Below are 17971 nucleotides of genomic sequence, written 5' to 3'. Positions count from 1 at the left end.
CTGCCTGATTCTTGTACAAGCCCTGACCAGGGATCTAGCCCACAGCCCTGGCGCATTGGGAGGATGCTCCAAACAACTGAACTAAAAAGGGGATTAAATAGGGGATTCCTTTAGACTCACTGTTGAACTAAAACACTTTAGTTCAAGGGCGCTTGTCTGAATCTGAGGGAGGTAAAGTGGGGAGAGGAACGATGGGGAAGGGGACTGTGGACATGGGGGACCCTTACCGATTCAGTTTAGCATGCCATTTGCAGCGCCCTCCATGTGGACATGGTATTACATCTTTTAATAGCAAATTTCCTTAATAAATCTAAAATATAACTTGATTTATAGAAGTGCAATGTGTACATTCTTTTCAGGAACACCATACAATATTAAATAAAGAGCATTCATTCACTAAGCACTGATGCTTCAGAATTAAATCACCCCATTTTGATCCTCACAATAAATGTATTTTATTGGCCCCATTTTATAAACCAAGAAACTGAGACACAGAAAGGTTAAGTAACTTGCCTCGGGTCACACAGCTGGGACTTGAACCAGGCAGCCTGACTCCAGAGGCCTGGTCCTTGGTTGCCATGCTACATTGCTGCTAGTATAGCCTCCTACAAATTATAATCATCCTATCTAATAAAAGAGAAACATGGTAATTAGCCGTACGTCCACTACCCTTCCCATTGGCTAATCAGGGCAATATGCAAATTAACTGCCAGCCAAGATGGCGGCCGGCAGCCAGGCTACTGACACGAACAGGAGGCTTGCTTGCTTCAGTGACGGAGGACTCCAACGTTCCCCGCCTGCCGCTGCTGGGCTCTGAGCTGCTAAGAAACATTGTTACAAATATAGAAGCTAAACAAAACTCCAGAAACCTGTTTTCAGTCAGCCGGGATCTCAGAGCTGGAGTCGCAACAATTTTTCAAATACAGAAAGTAAACAAAGCCAGAAACCTGCTTTCAGCAGCCAGGTCTCACAGCTAAAGCCGGCTCTCAGCTCCAGTGACAGCTATAAATGCAAGAATAAAAAAAAAAAAAGGAAAAAAGGAGCGGCTGGGAGCTTCAGTCACCCGCCAGCCTGAAAACGGCCCTCAGCCCCTCACCCAGACTGGCCAGGCACCCCAGTGGGGACCCCCACCCTGAAGGGGGTGTGACCAGATGCAAACAGCCATCATCCCCTCATCCAAGCTGGCCAGGCACCCCAGTGGGGACCCCCACCCTGATCCAGGACACCCTTCAGGGCAAACCAGCCGGCCCCCACTCGTGCACCAGGCCTCTAACCTATATAGTAAAAGGGTAATATGCCTCCCAGCACCGGGATCAGCGGAGCCGCGAGGCCTCCCAACACCGGGATCAGTGGAGCCGTGAGGCCTCCTGGCCCCTGGAGCAGCGTGACAGGGGGCAGAGCCCAAACCCCCTGACCGCCCTGCGGCTCTGTGTGTGACAGGGGTTGGGGCCACAACCTCCCTATCTGCCCTGCTCTGTTCGTGACAGGGTGCGGCGCCCCAACCCCCTGATCAGCCCTGCTCTGTGTGTGACAGGATGCAGCCCCCCAAGCCCCCCTTGGGCCCTGCTCTGTGTATGACAGGGGGGAGCCGCAACCTCCCCATCGGCCCTGCCCTGAGTGTGACAGGGGGAAGTACCCCAAACCCCTGATCAGCCCTGCTCTGTGGGTGACGGGGCGGCGCCCCAACCTCCCCATCGACCATGCCTTAAGTGTGACAGGGGGTGGCGCCCCAACCCCCCAATTGGCCCTACCCTGAGTGTGACTGAGGGTGGCATCACAACCTCCTGATCGGCCCTGCTCTGTGCATGACAGGGGGGAACTCCCCAACCCCTGACCGGCCCTGCTCTGTGCGTGACAGGGGGGAGTTCCCCAACCCCGATTGGCCCTGCTCTGTGTGTGACAGGGTACGGAGCCCCAACTCCCCTGATGGGCCCTGCTCTGTGTGTGACAGGGTGTGGAGCCCCAACCCCCGATGGGCCCTGCTCTGTGCGTGACAGGGGACAGCGCCCCAACCCCCTGATCGGCCAGCTCTGTATATGACAGGGGTGGCACCACAACCCCCTGATCCGCCCTGCTCTGTGCATGACGGGGTGGCGCCGCAACCTCCCCATCAACCCTGCCTTGAGTGTGACAGGGGGCGGCGCCCCAACCCCCCAATCGGCCCTACCCTGAGCGTGACTGATGGTGGCATCGCAACCTCCCGATCCGCCCTGCATGACAGGGGGTGGCACCCCAATTCCCCAATCGGCCCTGCCCTCTGCCACCCGGGAGTGGGCCTAAGCCAGCAGGTCGTTATCTCCCGAGGGGTCCCAGACTGTGAGAGGGCACAAGTGGGGCTGAGGGGCACCCCCCACCACCACCACCAGTGCACAATTTTTGTGCACCGGGCCTCTAGTACTATTATAATCATCCATTTTGATTTGCCAAAGGAAACTAAATACCTCCCAAAATTCATCCTGGCCAACACTACTAGTATCTGTAGGTATTTCCTTAATTATAAACTGAGTACCTACCCTGTGCTAGGCACTACACTGGGCCCTGGGGAATAATAAGATCCTGCACTCATTTGGTGCACTATCTAGTGTTGGGGCCAACTGATAATTAGAAACTCAAAGTACAAGATACGACAACAGAAATAGGATGTACTAGAAGCACTAAGCACAGTACCCAAACCATCCTGGAGGATTAGGGAAGAGAGAGGGAGAGATGGTGGCAGAGAAATGGACTACAAGGAGCTCAGATTCTCTTTTCCACCCATCCCAATGAAAAATATTACCCTGCATCATACTTGGATCCCTCAGCAGCCCTCCCTCTATCCTTCCATGTCCACGTTAGGCAGAAAAGAAACAGAGGGTGTTTAAGGTACCTTTGATCAGGGATAAGGAACTTCTGAGTAGGGGTGATGATACTGAATGATGACTGAGATAATGGATCCTTAGGTAAAGATATATGAAGTCATGGACCAGACAAATAGAGATAGAAAAGGGGGTCAAATATTTTTAAAAGATACCAATAGGTTTGCATTTAAGGTACAGTTGGTGCAAATAGTGAATATCCCAAATCGGCATTGCAAAGGTGCTGGAAGGACTTGCCTAAATTTGGGGGTTTTCATGAGCAAGCAGGTTTTTCTTTGTTATTCAAATCTGGTTCTAATAAAGTGCCTGAGACTATGGGTGAGGTAGAACACAACACCCAGATGACTTTATATTACAGTAGCATTGTATAGTAGCATTTCTTAAAGGCAACACTATTCTACAAAGCCCCATAAATAAACCTCTCCAATTCACTGGACCTGCATACTTGAAGAAACCAAAAATTTAGTTTTCATAAACTGAGTAAAGGAAAAAAGTCTTCTAAAATACAAGTTATGAGCTGAAATAAAATGAATCAAGTTGCACTGAAACAAGGAGAAAAAATAAGCTGTGATTTTTCAATGATCACAGCCAATCTTTTCTGGGAATATATAAGATTAATAGCATTTATTCTAATATCAAGATAATATATGACTGGAGCAGTTATATACTGTACTTTTGCTTCCAATCAAAGTGGGATATTTATGAGTTCAAGATTTGTCACATATATGCCTATGCTGAAACGGTAAAAAAAAAAATTTTTTTTAAACCTACAACTAATGGATTTCAATTTAGTCATCTGAAATGATGCCAAGAAACTAGCAGCCTTCTTAGAACTACCTTCTAGTAAAAAGTGAATTATGGTGCTTTAAATCAATTGCTTCAGTTAATCATTTAAAATCTATCAAACAGGAATTCTGAGTGATTTATATGTACAGGTTCTGACAAACAATCAGAAACATTTGTTCTAACTTGTAAACATTTGTCTAAGTTAAGTAAGTCTACAAATCCATCAACAGTTATGTGAGGGTGTTACAATAATTATAAATTATCCTATGCATCCTAATGCAGGTTTAGGTTGGATAAGGAAAAATGAAGTAAAAACACAGGATTTCAATTCTTCCCGTATACACTGCTAACTATTAATCAAATAGTCTTAAAAGTCTACCAGAGCATACACCATTGAAGCAACCTGAAGAGTCTATGTAATCTTCAACAAGCCCCTTGGCCACACTGTGATCTACCTGTCCACCTGCCCTCTCTCCAAGACGTATCTCGTACCACTTTTATTCATCCATATTTTCATATCCCACATTCTCGTATTTTTTCTAATTTGTACTTGTTTATCTTCTATTTCTTGTTCCTGTCATGCTATCTCTTTAAAGAGGATTTCAAATTCATTTTCTTCACTTCTTACTTTTAAAAATGACAAGTTAAATTGCTAACTGTTAACAGTTACCAATTCCAACAGACTTTCATTTTGTAATACAGTTTTCTTATCTTTTTTTAACACGCATGCATGTAACCACTCAAATTCTTCATCCAAGGATGAAGATATTCTTGGCAGATCCAAGGATAACCATATTCTGACTTCTAATAGCATAGAGTAGTTTTGCTTGTTTTTAAACTTACAGAAATGGAATCACACAGTGAGTACTTTGGCCCAATAGTGTTTTAAATAGTTGTATGTAGTTCATTGTATTATATAGTTGTAGTAGAGGCCCAGTACACTAATTCGTGCATGGGTGAGGTCCCTCGGCCTGGCCAGCGATTGGAGCCCTCTGGCCCAGTCCCGATCGACCAATCAGGCCAATCTGGGCCGGCCAGGGGGAGGGACCACAGGAGGTTGGCCGGCTGTGGGAGGTTGGCTGGCTATGGGAGCGCACTGACCACCAGGGGGCAGCTCCTGCGCTGAGCGTCTGCCCCCTGGTGATTGGTGTGTCATCATAGCGACCGGGGCGGAGCAGTCACTTAGCCTTTTATATATCTAGATAGATTATAACTGCTGTGTAGTAGTCCACTATATTAATGTACCACAATTTACTTATCCATTCTGTTGATGGGCACTTGGGTAGCTTCTTAGTTGATCTTATTATGAATAGTGTTCTATGAACATTCTAGAAAGTCATTTGATGAACAGATGTATGAATATCTCTGAGGTATATACCTAGGTGTGGAACAGCAATGTCATAGGGTGAACATATAGTTAAGCGTTAGTAGATACCGCCAGTTTTCCAAAGTGGTTACACCGATTCATACTTCCATGAGCTGAACCTGAGGGTTCCGGTTGCTTATATCTTCACTGAAACAGAGTATTTTTCATCATTTTCATCCTTTTGGTTTTAAATAACTTTTTGAAGTATAATGTACGTACAATAAACTGCACCCATTTAAACTATATAGTACAATGAGTTTGATAAGTGAAAGGGGCACCAAAATCAAGCAATAGAATACTATCAGCCCCAAAAGTTTCCTTGTGCCCCTTTGTAGTTCATCCTTCCCATCACCCTTTGCCCCAGGCAACCACTTATCTACTTTGTCTTCACAGATTGGTTTACATTTTCTAGAATTTTACATCTGAATGGAATCATAAAGTATATACAGGCATATTTTGTTCACTATGCCTTGCTTTACTGAACTTTACAGACTTTTGTTTTTTATAAATTAAAGGCAAGACCCTCCACCACCAAAAAGATTATGATCTGCTTTATTGTGTGGTATGGAGCTGACACACAACATCTGAGAGGTCTGCATGTATTCTTTTTTGTTTGTCTGCTTGTTCGGGGGTTTTTTGGTGCTGACACCCAGGACAATATATACTTTTTTGTGTCTAGCTTCTTTTACCCAACCTAGTGATTTTGAGAGCTTGTTTGGAGGTTCTAGCAGGGGAGCGCAGCTACTCGTATACCCTTGACCGAAGACCGGTCCTCTCCTGGGGGGGGGGGGGGGGGGGGAGGTCGTCCTCTTCGACCGAGCGTGCAGCTTCAGGAGGGACGCACATGGATCTGTGAGGGAGGAGGGGGACACCCGCCTAGCCAGCCAGATCAGCCGAATCAACCCTGGCGATCAATGGGGTGACAGATGTCGCAGCCAGATCGCCCTCACATCCCCAACCTAGTGATTTTGAAATATACATATATATTGTTGTATGTATCAGTAACTTGTTCATATTTTGGATAGTCCATATTTTGTTTATCCATTCATCTGTGATGGACATCTGGGTTCTTTTCAGTTTGGGGGCATTATGAATAAAGCTGCTATGAACATCCATATGCCAGACTTTGTGTGGACATGTTTTCATTTCTCTTTGGTTAATACCTAGGAGTGGAATGACTAGATGGTATGTTTAAGTTTATAAAAACTACCTAACAGTTTTACAAAGTGGTAGTACCATTTTACACTCCCATCAACAGTGTACAGGAACACAGACAACAGTGTGGCGATTGCTGGAAAGGGATAGGGGAGTGGAGTGGAGGAAGGTAAACGGGGGATAAATGGTGATAGACAGATACTTAACTTGGGGTGATGAACACACAATACAGTGTACAGATGATGTGTTGTAGAATTGTGCACCTGAAACCTGTATAATTTTGTTAACCAGTATAACCCCAATAAATACAATTAAAAACACACACACCAGTGTACAAGAATTCTAGTTGCTCCATATACTAATGAACCCTTAGTGTTGTCAGTCTTTTAACTTTAACTATTTTAATGGGTGTAGAGGTATCTCATGATTTTAATTTGCTGAACATCTTTTTATGTGTTTGTCATTTGTCTAATTTCGTTTGTAAAAATCTTTTCAAACTTTTTACCCATTTTATTTTATTTTATTTTATTTTATTTACAGAGAGGAAGGGAGAGTGATAGAGAGAAACATCAATGAGAGAGAGACATCGATCAGCTGCCTCCCGCACACCTCCTACTGGGGATGTGCCCCCAACCAAGGTACATGCCCTTGACTGGAATCGAACCTGGGACCTTTCAGTCCGCAGGCTGACGCTCTACTCAATGAGCCAAACCGGCTTACCCATTTTCTTAAATGAGTTGTCTTATTAATTTTAAGATGTCCTGATTTATTCTAGAAACAAGTTCTTTACCAGGTAGATATATGTATTGCAAATGTTTTTTCCCATTCTGCGGCGTGTATTTTTGTTTTTTGTTTTTTTTGTTTTTTTTTTTTTTTTAAAATATATTTTATTGATTTTTTACAGAGAGGAAGGGAGAGAGATAGAGAGCCAGAAACATCGATGAGAGAGAAACATCGATTAGCTGCCTCCTGCACATCTCCCACTGGGGACGTGCCCGCAACCCAGGCACATGCCCTTGACCGGAATCGAACCCTGGACCCTTCAGTCCGCAGGCTGACGCTCTATCCACTGAGCCAAACCGGTTTTGGCAGTATTTTTGTTTTTTTTTAATGGTGCCTTTCAAAGAGCAAAAGTTTTAAAATTTTGATCAAATCCAGTATGTCTTTTTTTTCCTTTGTGAATTTTTTGCTTTTTTGTGACTTAAGAAGTATTTTCTGAACTCAAGATCACAAATATTTTTCTCCTCTTTTCTTCTAAAGGTATTATAGTTGTAGCTTTTACATTTAGGTCTGTGATCCTTTTGAGTAAATTTTTTATGTTTGAGATAATAAGGTTAATTTTTTTTCTCTACATGGATACCCAGTAATTCTAGCACAATTTGTTGAAAAGATTTTCCTTTCTTCATTAACTGACTTGACACCTTTGTCAAAAATAAACTATGTGCCGAACCGGTTTGGCTCAGTGGATAGAGCGTCGGCCTGCGGACTCAAGGGTCCCAGGTTCAATTCCGGTCAAGGGCATGTACCTTGGTTGCGGGCACATCCCCACTGGGGGGCGTGCAGGAGGCAGCTGGTCGATCTCTCTCATCGATGTTTCTAACTCTCTATCCCTCTCCCTTCTTCTCTGTAAAAAATCAATAAAATATATATTTTTTTTAAAAAATAAACTATGTATTTATGAGTCTATTTCCGGACACAGCTGATTCCACTGATCTATGTGTGTACCTTCTCCAATACTACACTGTCTTATTTACTGTAGCTTTACAGTAAGTCTTGAAATCAGGTAATCTTATTCCTCCAACTCGGTTTCTCTTTTTAAAAATGGCTTTCGCTATTTTGGGTTGTTTATATTTTCACACAGATTTTAAAATCAGCTTTCAATTCCTACAAACATGTTTGAGCATTATTTTTCTTGCTGGAAAAACAGAGATAAACTTCCTCACTGAGTTGCTAGGAGAGTAAAAAGAGGTAATATGTTAGTATACTAAGTATGATGGCAAATAACAGGCATTAAATTAATGTTAGCTTCCTCTCTCTTTCCCTCTCTTGGCCTTTAAATAAACAGCATCCAATCCAGCAATGCCCTAACATTTCACTAGTGGGTCAATGGCCGTAGTAAAAATATTACCACACCAAATGACTTTTATAAGTAAATATTTGTATTTTTACTTGGATTCAATACTAAAATGTACTTGCCAGAGAAAGCAATTCAGCATATTTACTAATAAACTGTTTCAGCCCACATTTTAGGAAAGCATAAAACCACAGCCAGACAAAAATTTAAATGTTTTCAAGTTCCATATAGTGCCTAATTACATTATTTTATAATACTAACAGAAAACTCTCCTCTAATAAGAGCACAATGTTCCATTATTCACATATTGCTACTGCAAACAGAAAAGGTATTTTTATATTTGTTTAGAAATTGTTTAGAAATACATATAAACACTGTTTAGCAATACATATAACAAACAAAACATGGCTACTAATTCACCAATTAACATGTACTAATTTGAAACCCAAACCTAAAAACAACCAAGACCCTTTGAAGTATTTTAGTTTGGCCTAATTGATATCGTCCCCTGAAATGGAGATGTATCAGTTTGCAAACACAGGCCACCAAAAAGCAATTTTTGGTGAGCCACCAATACTTTGTGGTAACCCGCATTTATCAGATGAACTGATACTTAAAGAAGAACAATAATTTGCTTTCTTTTTCCATAACTTTATTCAAGGCCTCTTTCAGTGTATTTTTTTAACATTAAAAGGGCTTGAAACAATCAATTTAACTACATTGAATTGATTAATGGATGAATACACAAAATCTGCAGTTTAATTCTAAGGCAGGTCAGCTGCTAAGTCATTTACTGTCCTACTTTCTTAACAAGGAAGGAAGAAGGCCAAATCCTTTCTTTTCAAGAAGATGAATGCATAGCAAAGTAATAACTTTCATAACTGTTGACTGAGCTGTATGTAACCAATGACCTATTTCAAGACATGCCAGAAATTAAAAAACTACAAAATGTTACTGGGGCTCCCCTCCTGCCTCTCTTACTGGTCAACCACAACACTATTCTACATTTACATAGGCTTTGCATCACCCCTGACTCCTCCCACTCATGAGCCTGCATTCCAAAGGCTATAAATATTACCACTGTACTGTCATCATTAATTCTGTCTCCATTCCACTCCTGCCCTCATCTTATTTCCTCTAATTTGATTAACTTTGGCATGATTTTGCATTATTTTATAACCCATCTCTCTCTTCATTCTGATCCTTTCCAATTTATTCTTCTCATGCTACTGCTATGATCTTTCTGAAATCAGAAATTCAACCATCTCACTCTTCAGCTTAACATATAGTGACTAATTACATTATGTTATAATACTAACAGAAAACTCTCCTCTAACAAGAGCACAATGTTACACAGAGTTGACATACAATCCAGCATTTCCACTCCTAGTTATATATCCAAGAGAAATGAAAACATATGTCTACATAAAGACTCATACACTTGGTAATAGCAGCATAATTCATAATACAAAAAAAGGGTGAACAACGCAAATGTACATTAGTTGCCCTAGCTGGTCTGGCTCAGTGGACAGAGTGTGGGCCTGTGGACTGAAGGGTCCCAGGTTCGATTCCAGTCAAGGGCACATGACCGGGTTGTGGGCTCAATCTCCAGTAGGGAGCCGTGCAGAAGGCAGCCAATCAGTGATTCTCATCATTGATGCTTCTATCTCTCTCTCCCTCTCCCTTCCCATCTGAAATCAATAAAAATAATTAAAAAACAAAACAAAAAGCAAATGTGCATTAGCTGATAAATAGATAAACAAAATGTGGTATATCCATACCATAGAATATTATTTGTTAACATGTGTCAATACTACCCAAAATGATCTACAGATTCAATACAATCCCTATCAAAATCCCACGATATATTTTTGCAGAAACAGAAAAACCCATCCTAAAATTCATATGGAATCTCAAGGGACCCTGAATAGCCAAAATAATCTTGAAAAAGAACAAACCTAGAGGACTCACCCTTCCTGATTTCAAAATTTACTACCAAGCTACAGTCATCAAAACAGTGTGATACTGGCATAAAGATATATAGGCCAATGAAATAGAATAGAGTAACCAGAAATAAACCCGTACATATACTAGTATGGCCCAATGAGTTTTTACAAGGATGCAAAGACCATTTAATGTGGAAAGGACAGTCTTTTCAACAAGTGGTGTTGGGAAAACTGGATATCCACATGCAAAAGAATGAAGCTGGACCCTTCCTTACCTGACATCATATACAAAAATTAAGTCAATATGGCTTGAAAATATAACTATAAAACTCTTAAAGAAAACACAGGGAAAAGGTTTTGTTGCATTGGATTTGGCAATGACTTCTTGAATACAACACTGTAAGATAGTAGGGAAAATATACATATACTAGAGGCCCAATGCATGAAATTCATGCAAGAGTAGGCCTTCCTTCCCCCAGCTGCCGGCACTGGCTTCCCTCTAGCACCCAGGACCCCAGCTCCCTCTGCGAGGGAGGCCCCGCCCACCTGCCACGGCCCAGCCAGCAGGTGGCCTGGGCCTCCCTCTGCAGGGTGATCATAGGGCGATGGGCGGCCCCAGACCAATCACATCACACCTGCCTTGGCTGGCCTGGTGCCAGTGGGTGTCTTAGCGTGGTCGTCCAGAAGGTCGGAAGGTCGTTCAGTCTAATTAGCATGTTACACTTTTATAATTATAGAATATACATATTTGTATAGATCTCTGTCCCCAGTTCCTGGAATAGAGCTCCTAAATCCCTTGGAATTTCCTGGGTGATAGTGTCTTTTGTTGTCACGAGGCTACTCTTAGTGAGCTCCTGAGTAGCTTCAGGATGGGGGCTGGTCATCAGTCTTATGGGACAAAGCCCTGTGAGGTCTGTGCTAATTCCAGTTAGTATCAGAATTAAAATGAATTATAGGCCACCAACCTAGCTGGTGTCAGAGGATTACCTGGTGTGGAAAAGCCACACATCTGATATCAGAAGTACTCTGAGTATATGAGTAAAAGAGAAATGGAGATTTCCTGCTCAGACACCAAAGGCGCAGGCAACAAAGAAAAAATAGACAAACTGAACGTCATGAAAATTTGAAAATGTTGTCCATCAAAAGACTATCAATAAATTTTACTATCTACAGACCTCCCATATAATGGGAGAAAATATTTGCAAACCATATGTCTAATAAAGAATTAATAATATCCAAAATATATAGAGAACTCCTAAAGCACAACAATAAAAAATGATTCAAAAATGAACAAAGGACTTGAAAAGACATTTCTCCAAGGAAAATATATAAATGGTCAATAAGCACATGAAAAGATGCTCAACACCCTTAATCATTAGGGAAATGCAAATCAAACTGCAAAGAGATACCCATTAGAATATCTACTATCAAGAAGACAGTAGGGCCCTGCCTGGTTTGGCTCAGTGGATAGAGCGTCGGCCTGCGGACTCAAGGGTCCCAGGTTCGATTCCGGTCAAGGGCATGTGCCTTGGTTGCGGGCACATCCCCGGTGGGGGGTGTGCAGGAGGCAGCTGATTGATGTTTCTGACTCTCTATCCCTCTCCCTTCCTCTCTGTAAAAAATCAATAAAATATATTTAAAAAAAAAAAAAAAAAAAAGAAGACAGTAGGGGGAGGGAAGAAGGAAGGGAAAGAGGGAGGGAGGGAAGCATGGAGGGAGGGAGGAAGAAAAGGAAGGAAGGAAGGAGGGAAGGAGGGGTGGAGGAAGGGAGACAGTTGTATACCCATGTTCACAGCACCATTATTCACAATAGCTAAAATGTGGAAGCAACCCAAATGTCCATTAACAGGTGAATGAACAAAATGTGCACACACACACGCACACACATACACACGAATATTATGAAGCCTTAAAAAGGAATGAAATCCTGACATATGCTACAACATGAATGAAACTTGAGGGTATTATGCAAAGTGAAATAAGCCAGAATGAAAAAGACAAGCACTGTATAATTCTACTTAGGTGAAGTCCCTAGAATAGTCAACAAGCAGAATAGTAGTTGCCAGGGGCTGGGGGATGCAGGAATGGGGAGTCATTGCTACATGGGTACAGAATTTCAGTTTTACAAGAATGAAGAGTTACGGAGATGGATAATGGTAATGACTGCACAATATTATGAATTATTTAATACTACCACTTCACTGTACTCTTAAAAATGGTTAAGGCCCGTGTGGCTCTGTTGGTTGGAGTGTCATCCCATACACCAAAGGGTGGTGGGTTCAATTCCCAGTCAGGGCACATACCCAAGCTATGGGTTCGATTCCCCGTTTGGGTGCATATGGGAGACAACTGATCAATGCTTCTTTGTCATGTTGATGTTTCTCTCCCTCTCCTTCCTCTCTTCTAAAAAATCAAACTATTTAGAAAATTAAATAAATAAATAAAAAACACTGCCTAAAATACATGAGTATGAGAGCTATTTAACTCATCTGTGCAAACGTCTAAACCAGCGGTTCTCAACCTGTGGGTCACAACCCCTTTTGAGGTCGAACGACCCTTTCACAGGGGTCACCTAAGACCATCGGAAAACACATATATAATTACATATTGTTTTTGTGATTAATCACTATGCTTTAATTATGTTCAATTTGTAACAATGAAATTGGGGGTCACCACAACATGAGGAACTGTATTAAAGGGTCGCACCATTAGGAAGGTTGAGAACCACTGGTAAACCAAACATGAGCAATTAAAATAGCCCCCCCCCCCCCCCCAAGCAAACAAGTTGGAAAGAAACAAAAGGCTTTAGCAAAACAGAGAAGTGCTCACAAAGGGAGCTGTCCATTCACCTTGGCTTCCCTTCAGTATCTATCAAGGTAGAGAGTGTAAAAGTATCAGTATGTAACTGAAAGCCTGCAGTGGCCTTCTTCCCTGCCTAAATCTTCTAAAACAGGGTTGCCAACCTTTCGGACCTCAGGGACCACTGGTTATTGACCTCTGTTCTAAAACATCTCTTTCTTTCTTTCTTTTTTTTTTTTTTTTTAAATATTTTATTGATTTTTTTTACAGAGAGGAAGGGAGAGAGATAGAGAGTTAGAAACATCGATGAGAGAGAAACATCGATCAGCTGCCTCCTGCACATCTCCCACTGGGATGTGCCCGAAACCCAGGTACATGCCCCCGACCGGAATCGAACCTGGGACCCTTCAGTCCGGAGGCCGACGCTCTATCCACTGAGCCAAACCGGTCTCGGCAAAACATCTGTTTCTTATGACAGGTTTCTTATTCCCTGAGTCTCCATTTCCATTCTGAAGTACCAGAAAAGCATGTAGCAAAGAGGTTTAAAAAGTTCTGTTACCTCTCTGCCTAAAGCAGTGGTTCTCAACCTTCCTAATGCCACGACCCTTTAATACAGTTCATGTTGTGGTGACCCTCAATTTCATTGTCACAAATTGAACATAATTAAAGCATAGTGATTAATCACAAAAACAATATGTAATTATATATGTTTTCCGATGGTCTTAGGCAATCCCTGTGAAAGGGTCGTTCGACCCCCAAAGGGGTCGCGACCCACAGGTTGAGAACCGTTGGCCTAAAGGAACAGGAACTAATACACTCACTAGAGAAGAGTTCATCCTGCAGTCTCAAAGACTACTCAGAGTAGTAAATAAAGCCTCCCAAAATTAGGCTTCCATGTTTTACCTCTCTTATGCCCTATCTCTAAGTTCATCACTAAAGGGACAACCCCCTCAAAATCGGAACTCAGCTGCCCCCTCAAAATTAAAAATCCCTGTTCAACTTCTCCATTATCATCCTAAATTTAACTATGTAAGCAGAAAAGCAACCAAAATCATGACCTTTTTTCTCCCTGTAGTCTCCTCCTGCTAAATGTAATCAGTTACTAAGAATTATATGTTATTTGGTATAAAAGAGGTGCACAGGCACCCCTCCTGTTTCACTTCCAAATTCTGATCAATAACATTACCACTCTAACCTTGGTATCATCTTTATAAGAAATGAAGATCGGCAAAGTTAACCAATTGGAGAGAAAATAAAGAAAATAGCATTTACTGAGTTCCTACTATGTACTTGTCACTTTGCTGGCCTAGGAAGTGGGCTGGTTATACTATTTTCATTTTATAAATGGGAAGAAAAGTTAGGAGTTTCTCAAATATTCCTTTCCAGTCTAACAGTTCAGATCTTTATCACTTCACATTTACAGTACTGCTTATCTCCTCTACTCCAAATCTGTTTGGTATAAAACATCACTAGAACAATCACAGAAAAATTTCATTATATCACATCAATTCCCTATTAAGGGCAGTGAAATGTCTTTTGCTTCTCTCTTTGCCCACTGACTGGCCCAGAGCTTGCTAGATATTTCTTGTTTAAAACCATCCCATAGCCCTAGCTGGTTTGCTCAGTGGACAGAGCACCAGACTGCGGACTGAAGGGTCCCAGGATCAATTCCCCTTAAGGGCATGTACCCAGGTTGCAAGCTCTATCCCCAGTAAGGGGCGTGCAGGAGGCAGTCAGTCAATGATTCTCTCTCATCATTGATGTTTCTGTCTCTCTCTTCCTCTCCCTTCCTCTCTGAATCAATAAAAATATATTAAAAAATACAAAATAAAACCATCCCATGATTCCCCAACCAGCCTAGGTGTAATGAGCCCTGGAAGCAGAAAGTAATAGATTTAATATAAGACAGAGGTGTTGAATCTACAGAATGCATGTGAAAAAGTCAAGGGCAACGCAAAAGCCTTGAAGACAAAGTAGAATCTCTCCAAGACATTTCACAGTTCTGACTCCGCCTAAACCAGCCCTCTTTGGGGAACAGGGGTGCTAAAATTACAATGTCTAGGTTTTAATCCAGCTCCTCCACTTCTAAGACTGAATCTTTCCATGCTTCAATTTCCTCCTCTATGTAAGTTCAAGTAGGCCTCTGATCAAATGCTTCCATCTTCCCTGACTATCCATGTCCAAGTCATTCTCCAAATGTCAGCTAAATGCCCATTTCCCTTGCAAACTCTTACTGCATGACCTTGACCCACCACTCCATTTATTGGACTTATAATAGTACTACAGCAAAGAGTCTGAATTACTCATTTAATTTTTATCTATAATCATACATTACCATGCCTCACTTAATTATTTCACTTGTGTATGCCATACCCACCACCAATGTCCCACTCATGAATGACAATGACACTACACACTGCCTCACCTGATCATCACTGGCAAAACATTACTAATATCAACAATTACTACCACCATTTACTAAATACATAGCACCAGGCACTATGTTAAGTATCTTATATATTTTTCTGACCTTCACTCTTCATAATCCTTTTAGGTAAATCTGTCTCTGTTCCCATTTAAGGAAGACCTTACCCAAAGCTACAAAACTACTGAGGATGGGAGTGAAGAGTGAGAGTGGGTTATTTCAAACTCTGTCTACCTCCCATTCTTTTTTCTAAATATATATATTTGCATTTATTTCAGAGAGATATAAACATCAACGATGAAACAGATTCATTGATCAACTGCCTCCTGCACGCCCCCCACAGGGGATGTAGCTCAAAACCCAGGCTTGTGCCCCAACTGGGAGTCAACTCCTGGTTCAATCACCGAACCAGCGGGGCATCTACCTCCCATTCTTAACTACTACATTGTACTGTTCGGTCATTACTTTGGTCATTTCATATCTATATGTTACATCTTCTCTCCTAAATGTCAACTGTTAACACTAACAAAAACTGTGTATTTCTCTGACCACTTACAACTTAACCCATTCTTAATAAGTGAGTCAGGCCCTAACCGGTTTGGCTCAGTGGATAGAGCGTCCGCCTGCGGACTGAAGGGTCCCAGGTTCGATTCCAGTCAAGGGCATGTACCTTGGTTGCGGGCATATCCCCAGTAGGGGGTGTGCAGGAGGCAGCTGATCCATGTTTCTCTCTCATCGATGTTTCTAACTCTCTATCGTTCTCCCTTCCTCTCTGTACAAAATCAATAAAAATATATTAAAAAAAAAATAAGTGAGTCAGACTCAAGCCTATACTTTATTTAATCCTCACAACAACTCCGAGAGATAGTAATAATTTTGATTGCTATTTTACAAATGAAGAAACAGGCATGGAGAAATTAAATAACTTTGTCCCAAATCACACAGCTGGTAAGTAGTGAATCTACGGGTGAAGTGGTACCTGTAATACATTACTTCATTTATTCACGCTTCTCAACAATTTTTATTAAGCATTCTTCTAGGGGGTGGGGATACAGCAGTGAATAAACCAGAAACATCCCTGCTCTCATGAAGCTCACAATCTTATTTTCCTATATTTTCATTCAAGAATCACCCTCTTAAACACTCTTAAGATTTCCATACAAAAAAATATCAAATTTGAAAATAAAAATGAGTATCAAAGAAAGAGCGGGGGGACTTGAAGCCAGAAACCCTTGGACAAATTCCCAACTTTGCTACTTACTAGACCCTGGGCAAATCCCTTCTCCCGACTCCCTTCTCCATTTCATGACCTGTATGAGGTAATGTGTAGAGCTGGGCACCCAGCAGTGTCTGGCACCTTCCTATTCACTCGGTAAAGGAATTTCCCTCTTTCCCCTTCCCTCCCTGCAGTGACTTCATCATTTGTGTCGTCCCTGAGCACGTGTGAAAAGGCTACACGGAGTTCCATCAAGGACGACAAAGTGGCCAAGGTCTCCCTTCCCAGGGCAATTCTCACTCCAGATCCCCATCGCTGTGTCTCCAGTTTCAGGCCCTGGACTACTCTGACGCCGATAAATCAGGTTACAACTCGGGAGTGACAGCCACTCACGTTAGGGCCTGGCAGTGTCTGCAAAGGGCTCCCGATGACCTTCTCTAGAAGGAACTGCAGTTTCCGCTGGGGTGGGAGGTGGCCTCCCGACCAGACTGCACCCCCCGCGCGGGAGAGGCGGCCCCGGGGAGGATGTTGAGCCGCTGGCACAAGGCTGTGCCCTCCATACCGTTTTTCACTCGAAGAGCTCCACACCTCTCCTGCCGCCTGCCCACCAACCCCCCTCTTCGGGGCTGCAACTCCACTCCTCCCGCGCGGGCGTGGCCGAGGCGCCTACGGCCCAGGCCCCCCACCGCCCGAGTGACCTCCGCCCGGGCTCGGGCAACTCGCCCTCCCCTGGCGGCCTGACCTCTCTCGGAGCCTCCCTTCCGCCCTCCCGGTCAGCGGAGCCTAGAGCTGGCTGCTCGACTCCGGGCCGGGCCTGCCTGGGGAGAAAAGCCCTTACCTATCTTGACGACCGTATCCGCCAAGCACCGGTCCAACTTCCTGCCGAGCTCTGAATCCGACATGTTTCCCACCGGAGCTCGGCTTTCCCCGCGGCCTGGCCCCGCGCTCCGACTCCAGGCAAGTCTCGCGAGAGTTGGCCGCGGTTCCCAGGCCTGAAAGACCCGCGTCGGCGTGCCAGATATCGCGAGATGATCTGACTGCTTCCGTTTCTACCAGTTTTTTTCAGTTGGTCGTCAAGGTGACGGGTTGCTGGGAGGCCCGAGGTGACCCTGACCTTGGAGCCGCGCCTACCTAAGGGTTGTGAGGCTGACAGGTTTCCTAGCTGGCACCCAGAGCCCTGTCTGGAAGGTCCTTGTTCCGCACCAGCTCCCGACGTGGGCCCTGGAAATTCCCAAGACAAGTGAGGGCACAGCGCGTGATTTATTCATTCATTTAACTTCCTCACCTTCGCTTTTCCTATTGCAATGAAACTTCCACCTGCACCACTTACATAGGAACTGCTCTGGCAA

At 43.1% G+C, this 17971-nt stretch overlaps 1 protein-coding gene across 1 annotated transcript in view; it reads right to left on the bottom strand.

Moving 5' to 3' along the window:
• The window catches only part of MICOS10 (mitochondrial contact site and cristae organizing system subunit 10), a 31623-nt gene extending 14011 nt beyond the window's left edge, over positions 1-17612 (bottom strand). Inside the window, exon 1 of the mRNA XM_036349079.1 lies at positions 17461-17612. Coding sequence (XP_036204972.1) covers positions 17461-17524 — 64 coding nt within the window. The 5' untranslated portion in view covers positions 17525-17612. The remainder of the gene's footprint in view (positions 1-17460) is intronic.
• Positions 17613-17971: the final 359 nt, after the last annotated feature.

Source organism: Myotis myotis, unplaced genomic scaffold, assembly GCF_014108235.1.
Source record: "Myotis myotis isolate mMyoMyo1 unplaced genomic scaffold, mMyoMyo1.p scaffold_m19_p_2, whole genome shotgun sequence".
Classification (NCBI taxonomy): Eukaryota; Metazoa; Chordata; class Mammalia; order Chiroptera; family Vespertilionidae; genus Myotis; species Myotis myotis.
This window is presented reverse-complemented; position numbering and strand designations above follow the sequence as displayed.